This window comes from Suncus etruscus, chromosome 16 (genome assembly GCF_024139225.1).
Source record: "Suncus etruscus isolate mSunEtr1 chromosome 16, mSunEtr1.pri.cur, whole genome shotgun sequence".
Lineage (NCBI taxonomy): Eukaryota > Metazoa > Chordata > Mammalia > Eulipotyphla > Soricidae > Suncus > Suncus etruscus.
Window position 1 is genome coordinate 66363467 of NC_064863.1, and position 20866 is coordinate 66384332.

General features: G+C 36.1%; 1 protein-coding gene across 1 annotated transcript in view; it reads right to left on the bottom strand.

Annotated features, from left to right (window-relative positions):
• Positions 1 to 3100: 3100 nt before the first annotated feature.
• Positions 3101 to 20866, bottom strand: part of CNOT6L (CCR4-NOT transcription complex subunit 6 like) — a 98580-nt gene continuing 80814 nt past the window's right edge. The window contains exons 10-12 of the mRNA XM_049790256.1: positions 15010 to 15237; positions 9077 to 9279; positions 3101 to 3728 (exon numbers count right to left, since the gene is read on the bottom strand). Of these exons, the coding sequence (XP_049646213.1) occupies positions 3516 to 3728; positions 9077 to 9279; positions 15010 to 15237 (644 nt within the window). The 3' untranslated portion in view covers positions 3101 to 3515. The remainder of the gene's footprint in view (positions 3729 to 9076; positions 9280 to 15009; positions 15238 to 20866) is intronic.

Genomic DNA, 20866 nt, shown 5'->3' on the forward strand with positions numbered 1-20866 from the left:
TGTGCCATACCTGACTTTAACATGTGATATTCAAATGAACGGTCACATGCCTTACATCGAGAAATGAAACAAAAATATTCAGCTACATTGTACAAAATTTTTTTACATAAAACATCATAAATCTTGAACAGATTTACTATATTTGAATTCTAAAAAGTTGCCTATAGAATGGTGCTGGATTCTGTTCTCTGCTTGCTTTTAGGCAGTGCTGTTGCTTAAAAGTTGACACCAGGCACAATATTTTAAAACAAAGTCACAAGCAAGGAGCAGTAAGTAGATTTGAGCCTTTCCCAGATGTCAGTCCTGAGGATGCTGCCAATATTCCTCATCAAATGTGTAAAGCTATGAGGCGGATACTAATGCCTGAGAGAGTGGGTGACTTGACATGCACTTGCGTTACTGTTCTAATGGCAAACAGTGTGGTTTTCCCTTTCTCGAAGAACACTGTTTAATAAATTTAAAGAACACTCCAGTTTGTAGACAAATATCAAGAAATCATATTTAACAGTGAAAATAAACACATTCTCACAATCTAAAAATGCCCAAATTTTTACCATCAGATGAAATATGCAGCAGCCCTATGGCATAAAGCTTATAAACTTATTCTGAGAACTAGAAAGCATAGGAGCATAAATATTTTACTTTCATTGAATATATATATATACATATACATATACATATACATATATATACCGTATGTCATTCACCTCTTCCTTTTGGCTTTTAACTGCCAAAGTTCAAAATGGCATGCGATTTAACAAGACAATACTGAGGAGAGCAGCATTTCTGATCATCTGAATTGGCAGCTCAAAACAGATACCACTCCTTTTACAAAGGGAATAAAGGGTGAAGGGTGTATGAAATTTGGGCACTAGGCTAAGGGAAAACCGTGCACATGAATTTTGGGTTACCATGCCCCAATGTGTGCCACCTAAAACATAACACAATTACCTACTTCAACAGAGCTACTACCAACATTTACTAAAACCACATTAAAAATACACAGGATAATGAATGGTTTGAAAGAGTGCAGTTGGAAGCAGAGAGAACCCAATTACACACCTTTCTGCAACAGAGTGCCTCGACCATACACAAAATAAACTTAAGCTGTTTACAATGTTTCCCATTTTTTATTTTTCCCTCTACATTTAACTATTAAAAAAGTTTTTATTAATAAATGGGCTCCTCTGTGGTTCATATACAATCATAGGTGAACTTTAAATTCCATTTATACAAACATCTCAAAAAATATTGGGAGTGAAGTATGGTAAGAAATATTGCTCACATTGCTAATAACATGCTTTATGAAAGGAGGAAAATGTTAGTGCATATACCTCCAGAGCAGAAAACCCACCCAAAACGCAAGATTTAAAATAAAACATACAGTAGCTGATTACAAAAAAGGTAATGTCCACACAATTAAGTTTTTCATGCTATTCTACTTTCCAGTACTATGTTTCAGGTAATCAATTTGCATGGCTAGGTGTCGAATACTTGAGGTATTTAAGAAGGGATACCTGCACATCGAGGAAAATGTGTCATCTGAACAGCTGTCTCTTTGTTCTGGGACTTTGACATTTTTTAAAGACTATTGTATTTATATCCATCTTCACTTGACAATGACATTCCAATTATAATAGATGACAATGCCTCTATCACTAGGCACTTTTAAAAAGGGAGTTTAGGCTTTATAGACCCTTCTGATGCAATCCCATATATGATATTACATCTCCCCACCACCCTCATCCCACTAAAATTACCCTTCAGGGGAAATATCTAGCCTGATTAATTTACCATGGGAGAAATTAGTATAAAATGACCAAAAGAGATGCATCATTTAAAACTAATAAAACAGCCTAAGATGTCATGTTTGAAAGAGGAGACAAATTGTATATATTTAAAACTAATTAAATAATTTAAATTTGACCTGTACTTTATATATTACTGAGACACAAATATAGGCTATTTTCTTTTAAAATTTCATTCACATAATGGAAAATTTCTTGTTTATTAAAAATATCACATTTTGAGACTAGAAACAGTAAAGTGCATGAAAAGTTTAAAATATAAATTTCTGAAAACTCTTATAGCAGCAAAAAAGCAGAATAAAGAAAAACTTAAAATAGACACAACCTTTTTCTGTTACTGTGCCATAATTAACATCAAGTAGCTAACCAATTTCCCCCCCAGAAAATGATATTACTTTCATTGCCTTTTGAGTCACAGAATTTCAACTGGCCCCACTTCTGGGCAATAAAAGAGTTCAACTATAAGTAGAGAACATCAACAGTTGGGAATAAACCAGTAGCTTCTTAATTCAACCCTGACAGACAATGGGAACAAATATTAAAAGCATATAATAGCCATTTGGCAACTAGAGTCAGGAAAATATGATCAAAGGTTTTCAACTACTCCTTGTTTTCTCTCTGTCCCAAAGCCTTACTACTATTACCTCAAAAACACAAAACTAAAAATGACGTGACCTACAGTTTGAAGAATATGAACACGTGTGGTCTTTCCATTTTAAAAATTTAATCAGGGTTTTTGATCACTAGTTATTTAATATTTGACCACTGAGCAAAAATTATACAGATCATATAAAATCTGTTTATCTAGCACAGGCAGGCAGAGGGTAGATAAAAATTATAAAAAAAAAATACTGGGCACTGATTTTGTGAGCATCCTAAATAAACCAAATTTTATTTTTAAAACATGTGGCAGTTTTCCCAAAAACAACAACAAAAAAATAAACCTAAAGCCTGAAGAACCAGACGTAGAAGATTTGTAATAAGATTATAACCATTAAAGGAACAAAGTTCAAAGTGATTCTTAAAAAAAAAAATACAAAAACACCAAACAGCATTTTGCCTAATAAACTGTCATGTGTTATTAAATGTTTGATTTTGAAAGTATATTGTTCAAAAACTTCTAATTTCTAAATTTTTCTTAGGATGGCTAGAGGCCATGTCATAGTTTATGTTAAAATCTGGCAAATTTAAGTGCTCTGTTAACTATGCAAATGACTTGGAAACCCAAAAATAAGACTGCAATAATGGAAAAAGAAAATTGAAGTACGTTTTACCTGTAAGGCATGTCATTTAGTTTAAAATCTTGTACTTACAGCTGTTTTAAATTGCCTTTCACAAAATTGGCTGGACATTTGAAATAATTCAAAATACAGTATTTGTTCTTTTAAAAAACAAAATATACTGCTATTGAGTCTCACATTGGTGACTTTTCAATTATGAATACTAATAACTTTAGATAAAATAGGAAAAAGGTCCAATTAAAAACATGTTAAATTAAAAATTTGGGAAGGGTAATACTTTGGTTCCAGCCCTAGTGCCAAATGATACCAAAATGCACAAAAATGTACAAGATATTACAGCAAACACATAATGAAAGGAACCTGAAGAAGCAGCTTAAGGATGGCCATACTTCACTCCTACATACTTTGATTTACAACTGTACAGGTCCATAGCAACAGATCCCCGTCTTTGCGGGGTAGTACTCCACTACCTCCGATTAGGCAAGTGAACACCATTGACAAGAGGCAGGAGTGGAGGGTGGAGTTCAAGTTGTGTTAACAGTGAGAAGTGGTCTGAAGGGATGTGAGGGTGTGGACACCCAGTGATGTTGTTCTCAACCAGCCATTGAGGATCTAAAGGCCCCAGAACACCAAGCACGTTCATATGAGTCTTGGAATAGAAAATGTAGTCAATCACACCCTGAAAAGAGAATAGAGAAGTAGGGGAAATATATAATTAGAAAAAAATTACAGTATATACAAGAACAAATTATAATTTGCAAAACCAAAAAATTAAATAACCTTTAACTTCAATATCCACAATAATCTTGACAATAATGAAATGAGGCTCGTCTTCAATGGATATTTATGGATAACTTTAAAGGGAAACAGTACTCTTTTAGACTGATAGAACCTTGCATTTTTTTTTTTTTTTTTTGGTTTTTGGGCCACACCCGGTGACGCTCAGGGGTTACTCCTGGCTATGCGCTCAGAACTCGCTCCTGGCTTGGGGGACCATATGGGACGCCGGGGGATCAAACCGCGGTCCGTCCTAGGCTAGCGCAGGCAAGGCAGGCACCTTACCTCCAGCGCCACCGCCCGGCCCCAGAACCTTGCATTTTTACATGAGAAAAGCAAAACTGAAAAGACAAACCATCAAACCATATCTATGCATCTTTAAAATAAACTTGCTCTGGTTAGTGAAATCTTATCAATAAGCATTATGGAAATTACACTATGGAAATTATACATAAGCAGAAAATAAAATATATATAAACAAACATACATAGTTAATAAAACCATATATTTTGATTTTAGTTCAGGATTATATACTTTGAAAACCTCTATGCCACAAAATGAGAATCTAAAAGAAATGAACAAATTCTTGGAATTCTATCATCTCCCAAGATTGAACCAAGGTGAGTTGGAATATCTGAACAGACCTACTACTATTAAAGAAACTGAAATGGTAATCAAATGTATTCCTAAAAACAAAAGCCCAGGCCTGAATGAAGTCACTAGTGAATTTTTTTCAACTTTAAAAAGGATCTACTGATATTTCTTATAAGGCCATTTCTGCAAATCAAAGGAACAGAAATACTCCCAAATAGTTTCTATGAAGCAAACATCACACTAATTTCAAAAGCACAGAGACACGCCACCAAGAAAGAGAAATACAGGCCAATATCCCTGATGAAAGCAGATGCAAAAATCCTTAACAAAATACTAGCAAATACAATCCAAAATGCATAAAAAAATCATACGCCATGACAAACAGGTTTCATCCCAAGAATGCAAGGATCGTTTAACATATACAAGATATCAACATAATATACTATATCAATAAAAAAATAAAAACTATATATAAATGGATGCAGAGAAAGCATTTGATAGGATCCAGAACCCACCCATGATAAAAACTATCAACAAAATTGGAATCAAAGGCATTTGATTGTAGATAATTATATATGTGTATATATAGTTAATATAGTCAAAGACATTGGACCACACGCCCATGCAAGCAATATATTCAATGAGAAAAATTAAAAGCCTTCCCTCTAAACTCAGGCATAAGACAAAGTTGCCCACTCTCACCACTTCTAAACAATAAAATATTGGGAGTACTTTCCATCGCAAATATCAAGGGTATTTAGATGCAACAGGAACAATTCAAGCTCTCATATTTTTAGATGATAGAATACTATACTTATAAAACCCTAAAGATTCCACAAAAAGAGCCTTAGAGGGTGGCTGGAGAGACAGCACAGCAGTAGGGCCTTAGGCTTCAACACGGGCAGATTCAGGATTTGGTTCAAATCCTGGCATCCCATGTGTTCCCCCAAACCTGCCAGAAGTGATTTCTGAGCGTAGGTAACCCCTGAGCATAGGTGGGGGTGACCCCAGAAAACAAAACAAAACAAAAAGAGCCTCTAGAAACAAATAGATCTCCATAAGTAAAGTGGCTGGCTACAACATTAACATGCAAAAGTACACAGCTTTTCGATATACAATAATTGGAAGAAAGAGACATTAAAAAACAATCCCAGGAGTCGGAGAGGTGGCGCAATGGTAGGGCCATTGCATGCAGTTGACCTAGATGGACCGTGGTTTGATCCCCTGGTGTTCCATATGGTCCCCCAAGCCAAGAGCAATTTCTGAGCACATAGCCAGGAGTAACCCCCGAGCGTCACCAGGTGTGGCCCCAAAACAAAACCAACCAACCAAACAAAAAAACACCAAAAAAACCCACTCAATCCCATTTACAATCATGCCTCAGAAAATCAAGTACTCAGAATCAACATAATTAAAGAAGTGAAAGACTTCTATTTAAAAAAATCAACTAGAAAACATAACTGCAAGAAATAAAAAGACTTGAGGAAATGGAAAAAATCCCCTGCTCATGGATTAGGATTAACATCATTAAAATGGCAATACTCCCCAAATACTCAATGCAGTTCCTATATGGATACCTGTGATTTCTCAAATAAATAGATCAAACACTCCTGAAATTCATATGGAACAATAAACCTCCAAGAATAGCTAAGGCAGTTGCAAAAAGAAGACTGGCGGTGGGAGGCATCCCTTGTCCCAACTTCAAACTATACTACAATAGAGACTGGCACACATCAAGAAGAACAAAAACAAGTGGTGCTGGCACAGATGTGGGGAAAAAGGGGCTCTCATTCACTGCTGGTGAGAATGTAGATTGGTTCAACCTTTTTGGGAAAACAATATGGATTTTCCTCAAAAATCTATACACTGAGCTCTCATATGACCCGGTATGCAACTCCTGGGAATATACCCTAAGGACTCAAAAGCACAGTGCAGAAGGCACCTGAATTCCATGTTCATTGTAGTATATTTAATAGCCAGATTCTGGAAACAAAGCAAGTGTCCGAGAACAGTTGAGTATGGATAAATAAACTACAGTACATCTACACCATAGAATACTATGCAGTGTTTAGTAATAACAAACTTATAATATTTGCTTATACACAGATAAATATGGAGAGTAATACACCGAGTGAAATGAGCCATAGAATGACACAGAATGATCATACTCATTGTAGGATATAAAAACAAACAAACAGGGGCCGGGAAGGTGGCGCTAGAGATAAGGTGTCTGCCTTGTAAGCGCTACCAAGGAACGGACCGCGGTTCGATCCCCCGGCGTCCCATATGGTCCCCCCAAGCCAGGGGCGATTTCTGAGCACATAGCCAGGAGTAACCCCTGAGCATCAAACGGGTGTGGCCCAAAAACCAAAAAAAAAAAAAAAACAAACAAACAAACAAACAAACCAGTATGGCAATATCAGGGAGCATGAGAGAGAAACTTGACATTGGTGGTGGGAAATGGGCAAGAAGCTTGCCACAAAGAGTAGGGGTTCAGTTAGAACAGAGAGTGGACCTCAATGTGAATAATAGTAGGATATAATCACTCTGGTAAAAGAACTGGGTGCTGAAAGGACATAAAGTGATATGCAAGATACTCCTCCAGTAACAATATTGTAAAGAACAGTGTCTAAAAGGGGGGAGGAAAGGAAGAAGAGAAGCGGGGAAAGAGAGAAAGAAAGGGTGGGGGGAAGATAAAATGTATGCCCCAGAGGCAGGCCGGAGGAAAGTGATGGGGGAGAGAAACTGGGGACATTTGTGGAGAAAAATGTGCTCTGGTGAAGGGTGGCGTACATGCATGACTACAATTTCATCATGAACAACTTTGTAACTGTATCTCTCAGTGATTAAATTAAAATGTATTAATATTTTTAAAGTTAATAAAAAATTTTACTGGGCCATAGCAATAATAGAGGCAACTCCCCACAAAAACAATTTATTATCCAATTTTATAAATAAGCCCTACCACTTATTTTGATATAACCATACCTTAAAAATAGTTCTTTTAAAGGAAGGGTATTATTCAAAATCATATTTAAGAATTTACTTCAGGGCCGAAATGATAGGACAGCAGGTAGGGAGTTTGCCTTGCATGTGGCCAACCTGGGTTAGATCCCCAGTATTTCATATGGATTCCCAAGCCTGACAGGAGTGATTTCTGAGTGTAGAGCCAGGAGTAACTCCTGAGCACAGCCGAATAATTTACTTAAGCTAGGGATTTACCCTTCAAGTTCAAACAGTCATGAAAATGTATTAGTAAGAGGTATCAGTTTAGGCATCAGTTTCATTTTAGCTAATTCCTAACATGCAATGTTAGGAAGAGTCAATAAAGGTCAAGGTGGTTTTAGCTTGCTTGACTTATATTTAAAAAAATAAAGAGTAAATGAAGTATTCTCAACTGTTTATGCTAAGCAAAACTGTCCATATATCATCTATACACCTATATATCATCATTTTATATATATATCATCATTTTATTTGATTGTCAATATGTACATTAGCTTTCAGTGTCATTAGAAACCTTGAAAATATAGGCTCCATGAGCCAGGACAAAGGGGACAAAGGGTAAGGTATTTGCCTTGTAAGCAGTTAAAATGGGTTCCATCCCCAGCACCCATAAATAGTCTCCTGAGCACTGTGTCAAAAGTGGTCATAAGCATAGCAGAATGTGGCTCAATGCCAGACCCCCAGACCCCAAGGCCCCAGACCCCAAGAGGTTAAATACTACAGAGACAAAGATGTGTTTAATTGGAAGCTTCAATGTCAAAGAGATGACATTAAAAAAGGTATAGGCAAATACAGTCAATAAAAAAAAAAAAAAACTGTTAAAGAGAAAGTGATTAAATAAGAAGCCATTACAATCAACTTTTCTAAAAGAACAACTGGTCTGCATTGGAACCTCCAATATTTTTTTCCTCCCTTTGCAAGTTGGAGTGTTCCACTGCCTAGGAAAAACATTATTACAATGATATAAATATAATAAAACAATCCTAAGAACAGTACTTTTCAGCCTCCTCAATTAAAAAGGAGGTTTTTTTTGCATGGGGGAGGGTGGGCACACCTAGCTATGCTTAGGGATCACTCCAGGTCGTGCTCAGGGAACTATATGGGATACAGGGAATCAAACCCCAGTTGACTGTGCAAGGCAAGTGCCATAGCAGCTGTCCTATCACTCTAGCTCTGGAGATTCTCTAAGATAAGAAGATATCATTACAAAATATTAAGATTTTGAAAATAGATATAAATTCATTCAAGGTGAGTTTAGCTATTATAAAATTATATCCTTTTTTAAATTTATTTATTATAAAAATTTAAGCACCTGATTACAAGCATGTTTGTAGTTGGGTTTCAGTCATAAACAGAATACCTCCCCTTCACCAGTGCAACATTCCCTTGAAAAATTAAACTTAGGGATGATATAGACAAGTGAAGATTAATTATATTAATTTACTAATATAAATTTATTCATTTATATTTAATATATACATTTATATAATAATTTATTATATATTCATATCCATATAATTTATGTTTAATGTATTTAATATTTATATTAAAATATCATTAAAAATTAGCTATATTCATAAATGTTAAGTGCATATATAGCTTGTCACATATTTTAAATAATTTTACAACACCACAGAGATTGTCTCTTACTTTGAAATCAAAGGTGTAATTGGTGTAAGGCATCAAGTTATTTTCATAGGCGCTCTTCAGTTGGAAGCCATGAGTAATTCTTCCTTCTGAGCTTCCATTCTTTCCATTGCAGCTGAAATTCATAAGACACTCATTGTACCTTAGCTCCTTGAAGTCTTTATGGTTGTCAGCTACTCCTCCATTGCTTAAATATTCCACAACACCTAGTAAAAAAACAGAATAAACACTACCTTTTATATTTTAGACTTTATACAAGACTTCTCAACCCAAATTCATTGCCAGGTGGATGGACCAGATTCAAGTGGCTTTCATATCTGAATATTGCTCTTTGTTGTTTAAAATTTTAAGAAATCAAATTAGCAGGGGCTAGAGAGATTGTATATGGAGTGGAGTCCTGCCTTGCACTTGGCTAACCCAGGTTTGATTCCCATATGTCCCATGTGCACCACCAGAAGTGATCCCTGAAAAAACTTTTTTTTCAATCTAACACCATAAAGAACATAATGGATTAGGCAATGGTTTTCACCAGTTTGAGGGGCAGCTATAGTTTTACAGAAATAAGTCCTGAGTACTGATGAGTATGGCTTAAAATCAAGTAAAAGCAGCAGCAAGAAAAAAAAAATTAAAAATCAAGTCTCAAGCTCATGTGAGAATTTTATTTAAGTTTTGGGGCCACACAGAGCAACACTCAGGGTTCCTGAGTGCCATGCTCTGAAATTGCTCCTGGTAGGCTCAGGGACCTTATGAGATGCCAGAAATCAAAGCCAAGTCTGTCCCTGGTTTGCCGTGTGAAAGACAAATACCCTACTGCTGTGCTATTGCTCCGGCCCTCATATGAGAATTTAATCAAACTTAAAGGGAGTTGCTTCTTGGGAACACATATCAGCGTCACCTCCCCCCCAAAACCCCCAGTTTTCTAAAGGGTTCCAAAGGCTGGAAATACAGTTCAGCAGTAGAGCACAGATATTACATGAATATATGCTGTGAATTCAAGTCCAATATTATCAAGAAAAATTATTCACAAGGCTTACAGTGTCAACTACCAGGACTATCTTCACTTCAAAATGTTCTTAGTATCTCGAAGAACCATCCCATTAGTATTCTAATATTCTTTACAAGTAATTTGAGTAATATATAAGTTACAGCACATATCACCAAAAAATTTTAAGAACACTTGCAAAAAATTAACCTTCAATATTTTAGTGTCAGATTAAGTAGCCATCATCATTTTTTATTTTGAGTAAGACTGTTTTTTTTTTTAAATCTAACACCAAAAAGTTCCCCAAACTAATCAACTAAACTTTGATAAAGGGGCAAGAAATCCAAAATGGAGCAAGGAAAGTCTCTTTAACAAGTGGTGTAGACACAACTGGTTAGCCACTTGCAAAAAAGCGAACTAAGACCCCATCTAACTCCATGCACAAAGATCAAATCCAAATGGATTAAAGACCTTGATATCAGGCCCCAAACCATAAGGTACGTAGAACAACACATAGGTAAAACACTCTATGACACTGAGACTAAAGACATCTTCAAGGAGGAAACAACACTCTCCAAACAAGTCGAAGCAGAGACAAACTGATGGGACTATATTAAGCTGAGAAGCTTCTGTACCTCAAAGGAAATAGTGCCTAGGATACAAAAGCCACCCACAGAATGGGAGAAACTATTCACTCAATACCCATCAGACAAAGGGCTAATATCAAAAATATACAAGGTGCTGACAAAACTTAATAAGAAAAACACATACCTTTTCGCCGGCGTATAAGATGACCCTTCAACCCATGAAAAACTTCCTAAAAGTAGGGAGTCATATTATATGCTGGTATACGGTATGCTGAAACTTGTTCCAGCTTCAGGGACCAGTGATCCGCACCCCTCTTACTTTTAAGACTTTTAGGAAGTTTTTCATGGGTTGAAGGGTCGTCTTATAAGCTGGCAAATACGGTATAGCCCCATCAAAAAATGGGGAGAAGAAATGAACAGACACTTTGTCAAAGAAGAAATACAAATGGCCAAAAGACACATAAAAAAAATGCTCCACATCACTAATCATCAGGGAGATACAAATCAAAATTACAATGAGGTACCATCTCATACCACAGACTCTGGCACACATCACAAAGCACAAGAACAATCAGTGCTGGCGGGGATGTGGGGAGAAAGGAACTCTCATTCACTGCTGATGGGAATGCCGTCTAGTTCAGCCTTTAGGAAAAACAATATGGAGATTCCTCAAAAAACTGAAAATTGAGCTCCCAGATGATCCAGCTATACCACTTCTAGGGATATACCCAAAGAACACAAAAATACAATTCATAAATCCCTTTCTAATTAAACATAGAAAAATTACTACAATCCTTTCTTATCATGATAATTAACACTCCTAGTCATCTCTTACTTGTGATAATAAATGACAGCAACATATATAAATGAGGACACAATATCAGTATTTTGTTTTGTTTTGAAGCCGCACCCAGCAATGCTCATGGACTTTCTCCTGGCTGAGTTCAGGGATCACTCCTAGCAGGCTCAGAGGACCATAATGGATGCTGAGGAACATAGGTAGGCTGTGTATAAGAAATGCACCTTACCTGTTGTACTAAGTACTGTGGCCCCCCCCTCCCCAATATCAGTATTCTAAAAAGCTGAAAAGAATGTATAATTTAACTTATATTGTCTACCTGCTTGATAGAGTTCTTAAGTATTTCATACACTTGACACAAATAATTCTGAGATAAAAGATTTTCCCATTTATTACAAAAATGAGAAATAAAAGTCCTATGTTGCAGATCTTCTATGGGGAAAATAACCATGATTCACCATTCTTTTTTAATACTGACTTCAAAATCAACTCACAAAATTCTAATACCAAATGACAGCTCATGGGCTTAAACAAACCAAATAAGATCAGGAAATGTGTATTTGATAACAATTAAACTCAAGAAAAAAGGATCACGAAAAAATTTGCTTACAGCTATATGCAATCTGATTTATATGAATAAATCAGAAGGATAAATAGCAAATAACAATAAGACTACTCACATATGGCATATAAAGAAACCAAGCTGACAACACAGCCCAAACAAAATAAACACTTGGATTTTGACTGCAGAATTGAGTTTACCAGAGTTAGTACAATGAATGGTGGTGGGTAGCTTAATTAGCACTTGAGTGGTGGCTGTGGCATAGAAACATGCATCTGAAAAGATATAAATGTACCTACTCTCTTAAAGATATACACAGTGAGATGGCCAAAGCAATACTAGAACAGGTAGGGTACTTGCCATGCATGAAGTTGACCTGAGTTTGATCACTGGCATTCCCCTGAGCATTGCCAGGAGTAATTTTTGAGTGCAGAGCCAAAAAATATCCCCGAGTACAGCTGGGTGTGGCCCAAAAGCAAACAAAAAAATTATATACACACAGAGTGATCTATATCAAGAGTACTCCAATAAAAATCATGTACATACCTCAAAGGAAATAGTGCCCAGGATACAAGAGCCACCCACTGAGTGGGAGAAACTATTCACCCAATACCCATCAGATAAGGGGCTAATATCCAAAATATACAAGACACTGACAGAACTTTACAAGAAAAAACCATCCAATCCCATCAAAATATGGGGAGAAGAAATGAACAGATACTTTGTCAAAGAAAAATACAAATGGACAAAAGGCACATGAAAAATGATCCACATCACTAATCATCAGGGAGATACAAATCAAAACAACTATGTGGTACCTTCTCATGCCACAGAGATTGGCACACATCACAAAGAATAAAAACAAGCAGTGCTGGCAGGGATGTGGGGAGAAAGGAACTCTCATTTACTGCTGACGGGAATGCCGTCTAGTCCAACCTTTATGGAAAGCGATATGGTGATTCCTCCAAAAACTGGAAATTGAGCTTCCATATGATCCAGCTATACCACTCCTAGGGATATACCTTAGGAACACAAAAATACAATACAAAAATCCCTTCCTCAGACTGTTATTCATTGCAGCACTATTTACAATAGCCAGACTGTGGAAACAACCAAGATGCCCTTCAACAGATGAATGGCTAAAGGAACTGTGGTACATATACACAATGGAATATTATGCAGCCATTAGGAGAGATGAAGTCATAAAATTTTCCTCTACATGAATGTACATGGAATCTATTATGCTGAGTGAAATAAGTCAGAGGGAGAGAGATAGATGCAGAATAGTCTCATTCATCTTTGGGTTTTAAGAAAAATAAAATACATTTTTACAATAATTCTCAGAGACAAAAGAGGAGGGCTGGAAGGTCCAGCTCACAATATGAAGCTCACCAAAAAAAAGAGTGATGAGTGCAGTTAAGAGAAATAACTACATTGAGAACTATAATAACAATGTGAATGAATGAGGAAAGTAGAAAGCCTGTCTCGTGTACAGGTGGGGTGGGTGGGGAGGAGGGAGACTTGGGACATTGTGATGGGAATGTTGTACTGGTGAAGAGGGTGTTCTTTACATGACTGGAACCCAACTACAATCATATTTGTAATCACAGTGTTTAAATAAAGATATTAATTTTAAAAAACTGTGTGCATAATACTAAGTAAGGAATTATGAAATAAGAATATAGTTACGGTAGTCCTGAGGCTACAGGATGAAATAAGCATTTTGTAAAGGGATGACAGCATTTATGCAAAGGGAAAACAATGTTTACTAGTTTTGTAACTTTTACAAATATTATATCTATTAGCATTTGATCTATTTTGTATTTATTATAGAAATTGCTTTAAATACTTAATACGTAACTAAAAATATAAAAATGCATTGGTGATAGCAAATGAGTAATACCTTAATGTTTAACATTTGAAATTTAGTGTCTAAAATACAGAATCGTTTATTAAGAATGATCTAAAATTAGGAACTAGAGAGATAGAACATTGGCATTTGTTACACTAGAACTATCTGTCTGGGTTTGATTCCTTGCGTTCCATATGGTTCCCAAGCAATAAGGAGTAGTAGTTCCTGAGTGCAGAGCTTGGAGTAACCCCTGAGTATTGCTGGATGTAATCCCCTAGCCCCCAAAAAACAAAACAGAAAAAAAAAATAATAAAAACCAATTTTATAAAATTAGTAAAAGTGAAGAAGGAACTTGAGATTCTAGCAGCATTCAATTAAAATTTCATGAATATAAAAGTTGTCAACATTATTAGAACTGAATACTATTGTCTCTTCAGACCACCCTTCTCTATTATTATTGTTGTTGTTATTATCATCTTTCTATAATTCCTCAGAAGACAACCCTTATTTGAATCACCTGCAAATCCCTCACCCTCAAGTTTCCTGTTGGTATTTGGTCATAAGAATAAATGGCCAGGTGATAAATGAGGTAAGAATAAACATTCCCTGTCTTTTTTATTGGTTAGTCAAGGATTGACTATATCACAAAATTTAAAGTTATTGTTGCTCTGTGAATAGCCTTCTCCTTATATCACTTTCCCTAAGTTCTGATATCAGTTCCTCTTTCCACTTTAATTGAGGGGTAACCATGAGTCCCTAATTTCTCTACCGGAAAAGCAATGAATCATTGATGGTTCTATGTACCTTAACCCTAAATACACCCTTAAAAATAACTTCTTTAACATAACTCTGGTCAAATTAAACTACTACTTCTCTAGGCTTCTAATTGATACATTCCAATTTTAGAAAACAAATTCTCTACTCAAAGGTTGGGATCTAGCTAGCTTTTCAGAAAGTTAAATGAAAAGTAACAAAAGGTTTTGGAGATGTAAGACTAGATGTAGGACTAAATGTAGGTCCCTTTGCATGAAGGGACCCTGGAGTTTAGTCCTTTGTATAACACCCCACTGAAAGTGGCCCCTGTCATGTGTTCACTACCCTTCTTCTCCCTGACCCCAAGAAGTAAAAACAATGAGAAATGCTGTTGTAAATACCTGAATCTGGCAATGAGTTAAGATCTGCACATAGCACCAGCGGGATGGAATTAGGATCTGCAGTTGGGCTGCCTGGCCTACTAGAGGCTTTCTCCAGAATGTTTTTAACCTCTGAGACAAACATCATGGTCTGAATAAGTTTCACATCAGAATACTCTGGGTCCCAATGCATGTGGGCATTAGCCACTATAAGGAGTTGTTTGTCTGCAGCATGAATAGGCTTCATACCTATAGTTAAAAATTAGAAAAAAAGGATAAGGTTATTCGCACATATTAAGACAGTATTCTAAAGTTTTCACCCCAAATCTTATAGCCACTTCTTAATTTATATCTTCTTAACTAATAGCCCATTGATTTATATCTTCTTTTTGATCAAATAAAATAGATATTAAAAGCTAAAGTGCACAGGTTCTAGGGATGAAGCAATAGTACAGCAGGCAGGGTAACTACTCTGCTTAAGACCAACCTGGGTTCAAGCCCTAGCATTCCGTATCATAAAACATTCCTGTGATCATAAAACAACAACAACAATAAACCCTCACCCAATACATGGACTTAGGTTCTGATGACCCAAAAAGAAACTATTCCCACAGATTAAGGTCAACAACAGAAGCCCATCTCTGGTAATGAGCGTGGAGCTGGAATAAAAAATATAACTAACAGTATTGTAAATTCCAGTCAATATAAATGTTTTAAGACAAATAAATAAAAGAACAAAACAAAAAGAGCAGACCACATATAGGCTAAATTTGGCCCACCAGCTTTTTCTGTATCTAGAATCTTTAAGCTGGTTTTACATTACTTAAAAGCCTACAAAAATTTTTTATGTTTGATATAGACCTTTTACCACAGTCTAAAATTTTAATAGCCTGATCCTTTCAAGAAAGCTTATGACTTTTTCTCTATAAGCCCAAGTTTAAAATTATAGCATGATAAAATCAAAAAATTATCTTAATTTGCTGGATTCCTGGTGTGAAAAAGTACTTTAAATATCTCTAGTCTTCAGATTGTGGGTTGATCCTTCCAGTCAATATGAGGCTTACCACAAAGACTGGTGAGTACACTTAGAAAAATAACTACACTAACAACTGCCATGACAATGGTAGTGAGAAAAATAGAATACCTGTCTCAAAGACAGGCAGGAGGTGAATGAGATGGGTGGCATTGGTGAAGGGAAGGTTGCACCAGTCAAGGGGGGTGTACTTTTTATGACTGAACCCAACTATAAAGATATTGTAAAAAAAGATATTTAGAAGAGAAAAAAAATCCATCCTTTAAATTTCACAATAACCTGAGACAGGTTTCCAGTTGAGTATTTAAATCTTAATATGAATTCTTCCAATATCTTGTACTTTTTGAAAATATCAGAGGCAGAGCATCAGTAGAATAAGGAAGTGAATAAAGAAGTGAATTTTTAACCAACTTCATATACAGCTTCAAAATAAAGTAATCCTTTTAATGATAAGCAGTAGTACGCTCTAAGAGTATGGACTCTTAGATTTTAGACCCGGCTTCATTATTAATTAGTGTGGTCTTGGGCCTAGCATGTAACTTTTGGATGCTTAGATTCATTTGGACAAGAATATACTCAAATAGAAAACTTTATAACTATTTGTACCCTCCCTAGCCTCTCTCAATTCTATCAAAATAAATAATAACATGTACTTTTAGAAATGAGGGACAAAAAATACATTAAAAGCAGCTAAAACTAAACTTAGTTAACCTGTATTGACAAAAAAATTCCATAAATATTTAAGACAAAAAGTAAAATATGCACATACGATACTTTCATTAAAACTAGACACATCCTGTATGTTGTTAAAAGAAGATAAAAGATGATCTGAGATAATGAAGGAGATGAGACTCATATGTTATATTGCTGGATTAGTAAAGACAAAAATTAATTTTCTATTGAAATTTCCATAGAAATATCTCGTAAATAGCTTACTAAAATTATAAACTATGTGAAACATGAGCAGAAAAAGACCTATTTTTCTATCCCTTTTTTGTAAAACTTCCTTCTGTCACAAACTTTATTTTTAACAGCTGAATAAGCAAGTAATTAAAACTTTTATTTTATGTGATAAAAACTACATTTCTTTACAAAAATTTGAGATTTAAAAAATTATTTAAAGCATTGTGATTTACAAAGTTATTCATAGTTGAGTTCCAGACAAGTTCCAAACATACAATGTTTTAGCACTAGTCTCAATACCAGTATTAATTTCCCTCCACTAATCTTCTGAGAGTCCATTCCATGACATCATCCCTGGCTCACACTATTAAAGTCTGAGTCTGTATTACAAAGCAATAGTTATCAAAACACCATGATACTGGAATAAAGACAGATCCTCATATCACTGCAATAGGCTTGAGTACTCAGAGAAAGTTCCCCAAATATACAATCACTTAATTTTTTTTAAAGGGGCAAGAAATCCTAAATGGAGCAAGGAAAGCCTCTTCAACAAATCATGTTGGCACAATTGGTTAGCCACTTACAAAAAAGTGAACTCAAACCCCCAGCTAACACCATGTACAAAGGTGAAATCCAAATAAATTAAAGACCTTGATATCTGACTTGAAACCATAAGGTATATAGAAAACACATAGGTAAAACACTCCATGACATTGAGACTAAAGGTATCTTTTTTTTTTATTTAACCAACTTTATTACATACATGATTGTGTTTGGGTTTCAGTCATGTAAAGAACACCATCCATCACCAGTGCAACATTCCCATCACCAATGTCCCAAATCTCCCTTTAAGGAGGAAACAGCAGTCTCCAAACAAGTGGAAGCAGAGATAAACAGATGGGACTATATTAAGCTGAGAAGCTTCTGCACCTCAAAGAAAATAATACGTAGGATACAAGAGCCACCCACTGAATGGGAGAAATTATTCATCCAATGCCCATCAGATAAGGGGCTAATACCCAAAATATACAAGAAACTGACAGAACCTTACAAGAAAAAAATCTAATCCCATCAAAAAATGGGGAGAAGAAACAAACACTTTGTCAAAGAAGAAATACAAATGGCCAAAAGACACATGAAAAAATGTTCCACGGGGCCAGAGAGATAGCATGTAGGTAGGGCTTTTGCCTTGCATGCAGAAGGATGGTAGTTCAAATCCCGGCATCCCATATGGTCCCCCGAGCCTGCAGGAGCAATTTCTGAGATTACTCAGAGTTCTGAGTAATATTCTGAGATTACTGGGTATGGCCCAAAAACCAAAACCAAAAGGAAAAAAAAAGCTCTGCATCACTAATCATCAGGGAGATGCAAATCAAAACAACAATAAGGTATCATCTTACACCACGGAGACTGGCACATATCACAAAGAACAAGAATAATCGGTGCTTGGGAGCTCAATTTCCAGTTTTCGGAGGAATCTCCCATTCGATCCAGCTATACCACTCCTAGGAATATACCCTAGGAACACAAAAATACAATACAAAAATCCCTTCCTTACACCTATATTCATTGCAGTACTTTTTACCATAGCAAGACTTCTGGAAACAACCAAGATGCCCGTCAACAGACGAATGGCTAAAGAAACTGTGGTGCATATACACAATGGAATATTATGCAGCTGTCAGAAGAGATGAAGTCATGAAATTTTCCTCTACATGAATGTACATGGAATCTATTATGCTGAGTGAAATAAGTGAGAGAGAAAGAGAGAGAGAGAGAGATGCAGAATAGTCTCACTCATCTATGGGTTTTAAGAAAAATGAAAGACATTCTTGCAATAATAATTTTCAGAGACAAAAGAAAGGAGGGCTGGAAGTTACAAGCTCACCTCATGAAGCTCACCACAAAGAGTGATGAATTCAGTTAGAGAAATAACTACATTGTGAACTATTCTAACAATGAGAATGTATGAGGGAAATAGAAAGCCTGTTTAGAGTATAGGCAGGGGTGGGGTGGGGAAGACAGAGATTCGGGACACTGGTGTTGGGAATGTTGCATTGGTGATGGGGGATGTTCTTTACATGACTAAAACCCAACCACAATCATGTTTGTAATCAAGGTGTTTTAATAAAATACAAAAAAAAAAAGAAAGAAAAATAGAAATATATAGATGAACAATTCAAAAAAAAAAAGAAGATGTGAAGATTAGTAAAAAAAAAAAAAAAAGAATAATCGGTGCTTATGGGGATGTGGAGAGAAAGGAACTCTTATTCACTGTTGGTGGGAATGCCATCTAGCTCAGCCTTTATGGAAAACAATGTGGAGATTCCTCAAAAAACTGGAAATTGAGCTCCCATATGATCCAGCTATACCACTTCTAGGGATATACACTAGGAACACAAAAGTACATTTCAAAAATCTCTTCCTCACACCTATATTCATTGCAGTGCTATTTACAATAACTAGACTGGAAACAACCAAGATGCCCTTCAACAGATGAATGGCTAAAGAAGCCATGGTATTTATATACAATGGAGTATTATGCAGCAGTCAGGAGAGATGAAGTCATGAAATTTTCCTCTACATGGATGTACATGGAATCTATTATGCTGAGTGAAATAAGTCAGAGGGAGAGATAGACACAGAATAATATCACTCATAAATGGGTTTTAAGAAAAATAAATGACATTTTTGCAATAATTCTCAAAGACAATAGAGATGAGGGCTGGAAGGTCCAGCCCTCGATATGAAGCTCACCACAAAGAGTGATAAGTGCAGTTAGAAAAATAACTACACTGACAACTAACATAACAATGTGAAAGAATGAGGGAAGTAGAAAGCCTGTCTCAAATACAAGAGGGGGAGGGGAGAAGGAGGTGGGAGATTTGGGGCATTGGTGATGGGATGTTGCACTGGTGAAGGAGGGTGTTCTTTACATGACTGAAACCCAACTACAATCATGTTTGTAATCAAATTGTATAAAGATATTTTAAAAAGAACAAAAAGAGGGGCCGGGCGGTGGCGCTGGAGGTAAGGTGCCTGCCTTACCTGCGCTAGCCTAGGAGACGGACCGCGGTTCGATCCCCCGGCGTCCCATATGGTCCCCCAAGCCAGGAGCGACTTCTGAGCGCATAGCCAGGAGTAACCCCTGAGCGTTACCGGGTGTGGCCCAAAAATCAAAAAAAAAAAAAAAGAACAAAAAGAGTTTGATAAGATTATATAAAAAGCCCTGTGGACAGGAAATATAGGTATATCAAAAAAAATAAAGTTTGACTCTCATGCTTTCATTGTTGTTGACTTTGTAGCTTGGATATCTTTTTCTGTCCTTTTTTAAACTTCACTTATGCACCCAAGTCCCTTTGGTCCCTGTCTCCCTTTAGTTCATATCTATCTTTCTTCTCCACTCAATTTCTTTAATTCTCCTCACTATATCTGAGGTCAAAAGTTTTCTCAATAACCCCCATTTAAATCACTGCTTTATTTATTTATTTATTTATTTATTTATTTATTTATTTATTCTTTTGGTTTTTGGGTCACACCCAGCAATACTCAGAGGTTACTCCTGGCTCTGTGCTCAGAAGTCACTCCTGGCAGGCACAGGAGACCATATGGGATGCTGAGATTTGAACCACTGTCTGTTCGAATTTGCTGCATGCAAAGCAAACGCCCTACCACTGTACTCTCTCGACCCCCAAACCACTACATTCTTATGCAGTTATTCTAAACACTATATATAAGTGATATCATAACTCTTGTGTTGGGTAGAAATATTTTTTTCCCACTCAGCTGCCCCCCCCCCTTTTTTTGGCCATACATACACAAATTGTTTGGTTTGATATAGTCTCATTTATTCAGATTGATTCTGTAGCCTTTGCCACTGGCATCTCATTGAAGACTCCTTTGAGTTCTAGGTCTCAGACAGTTCTGCCTGTTTTCTTCAAT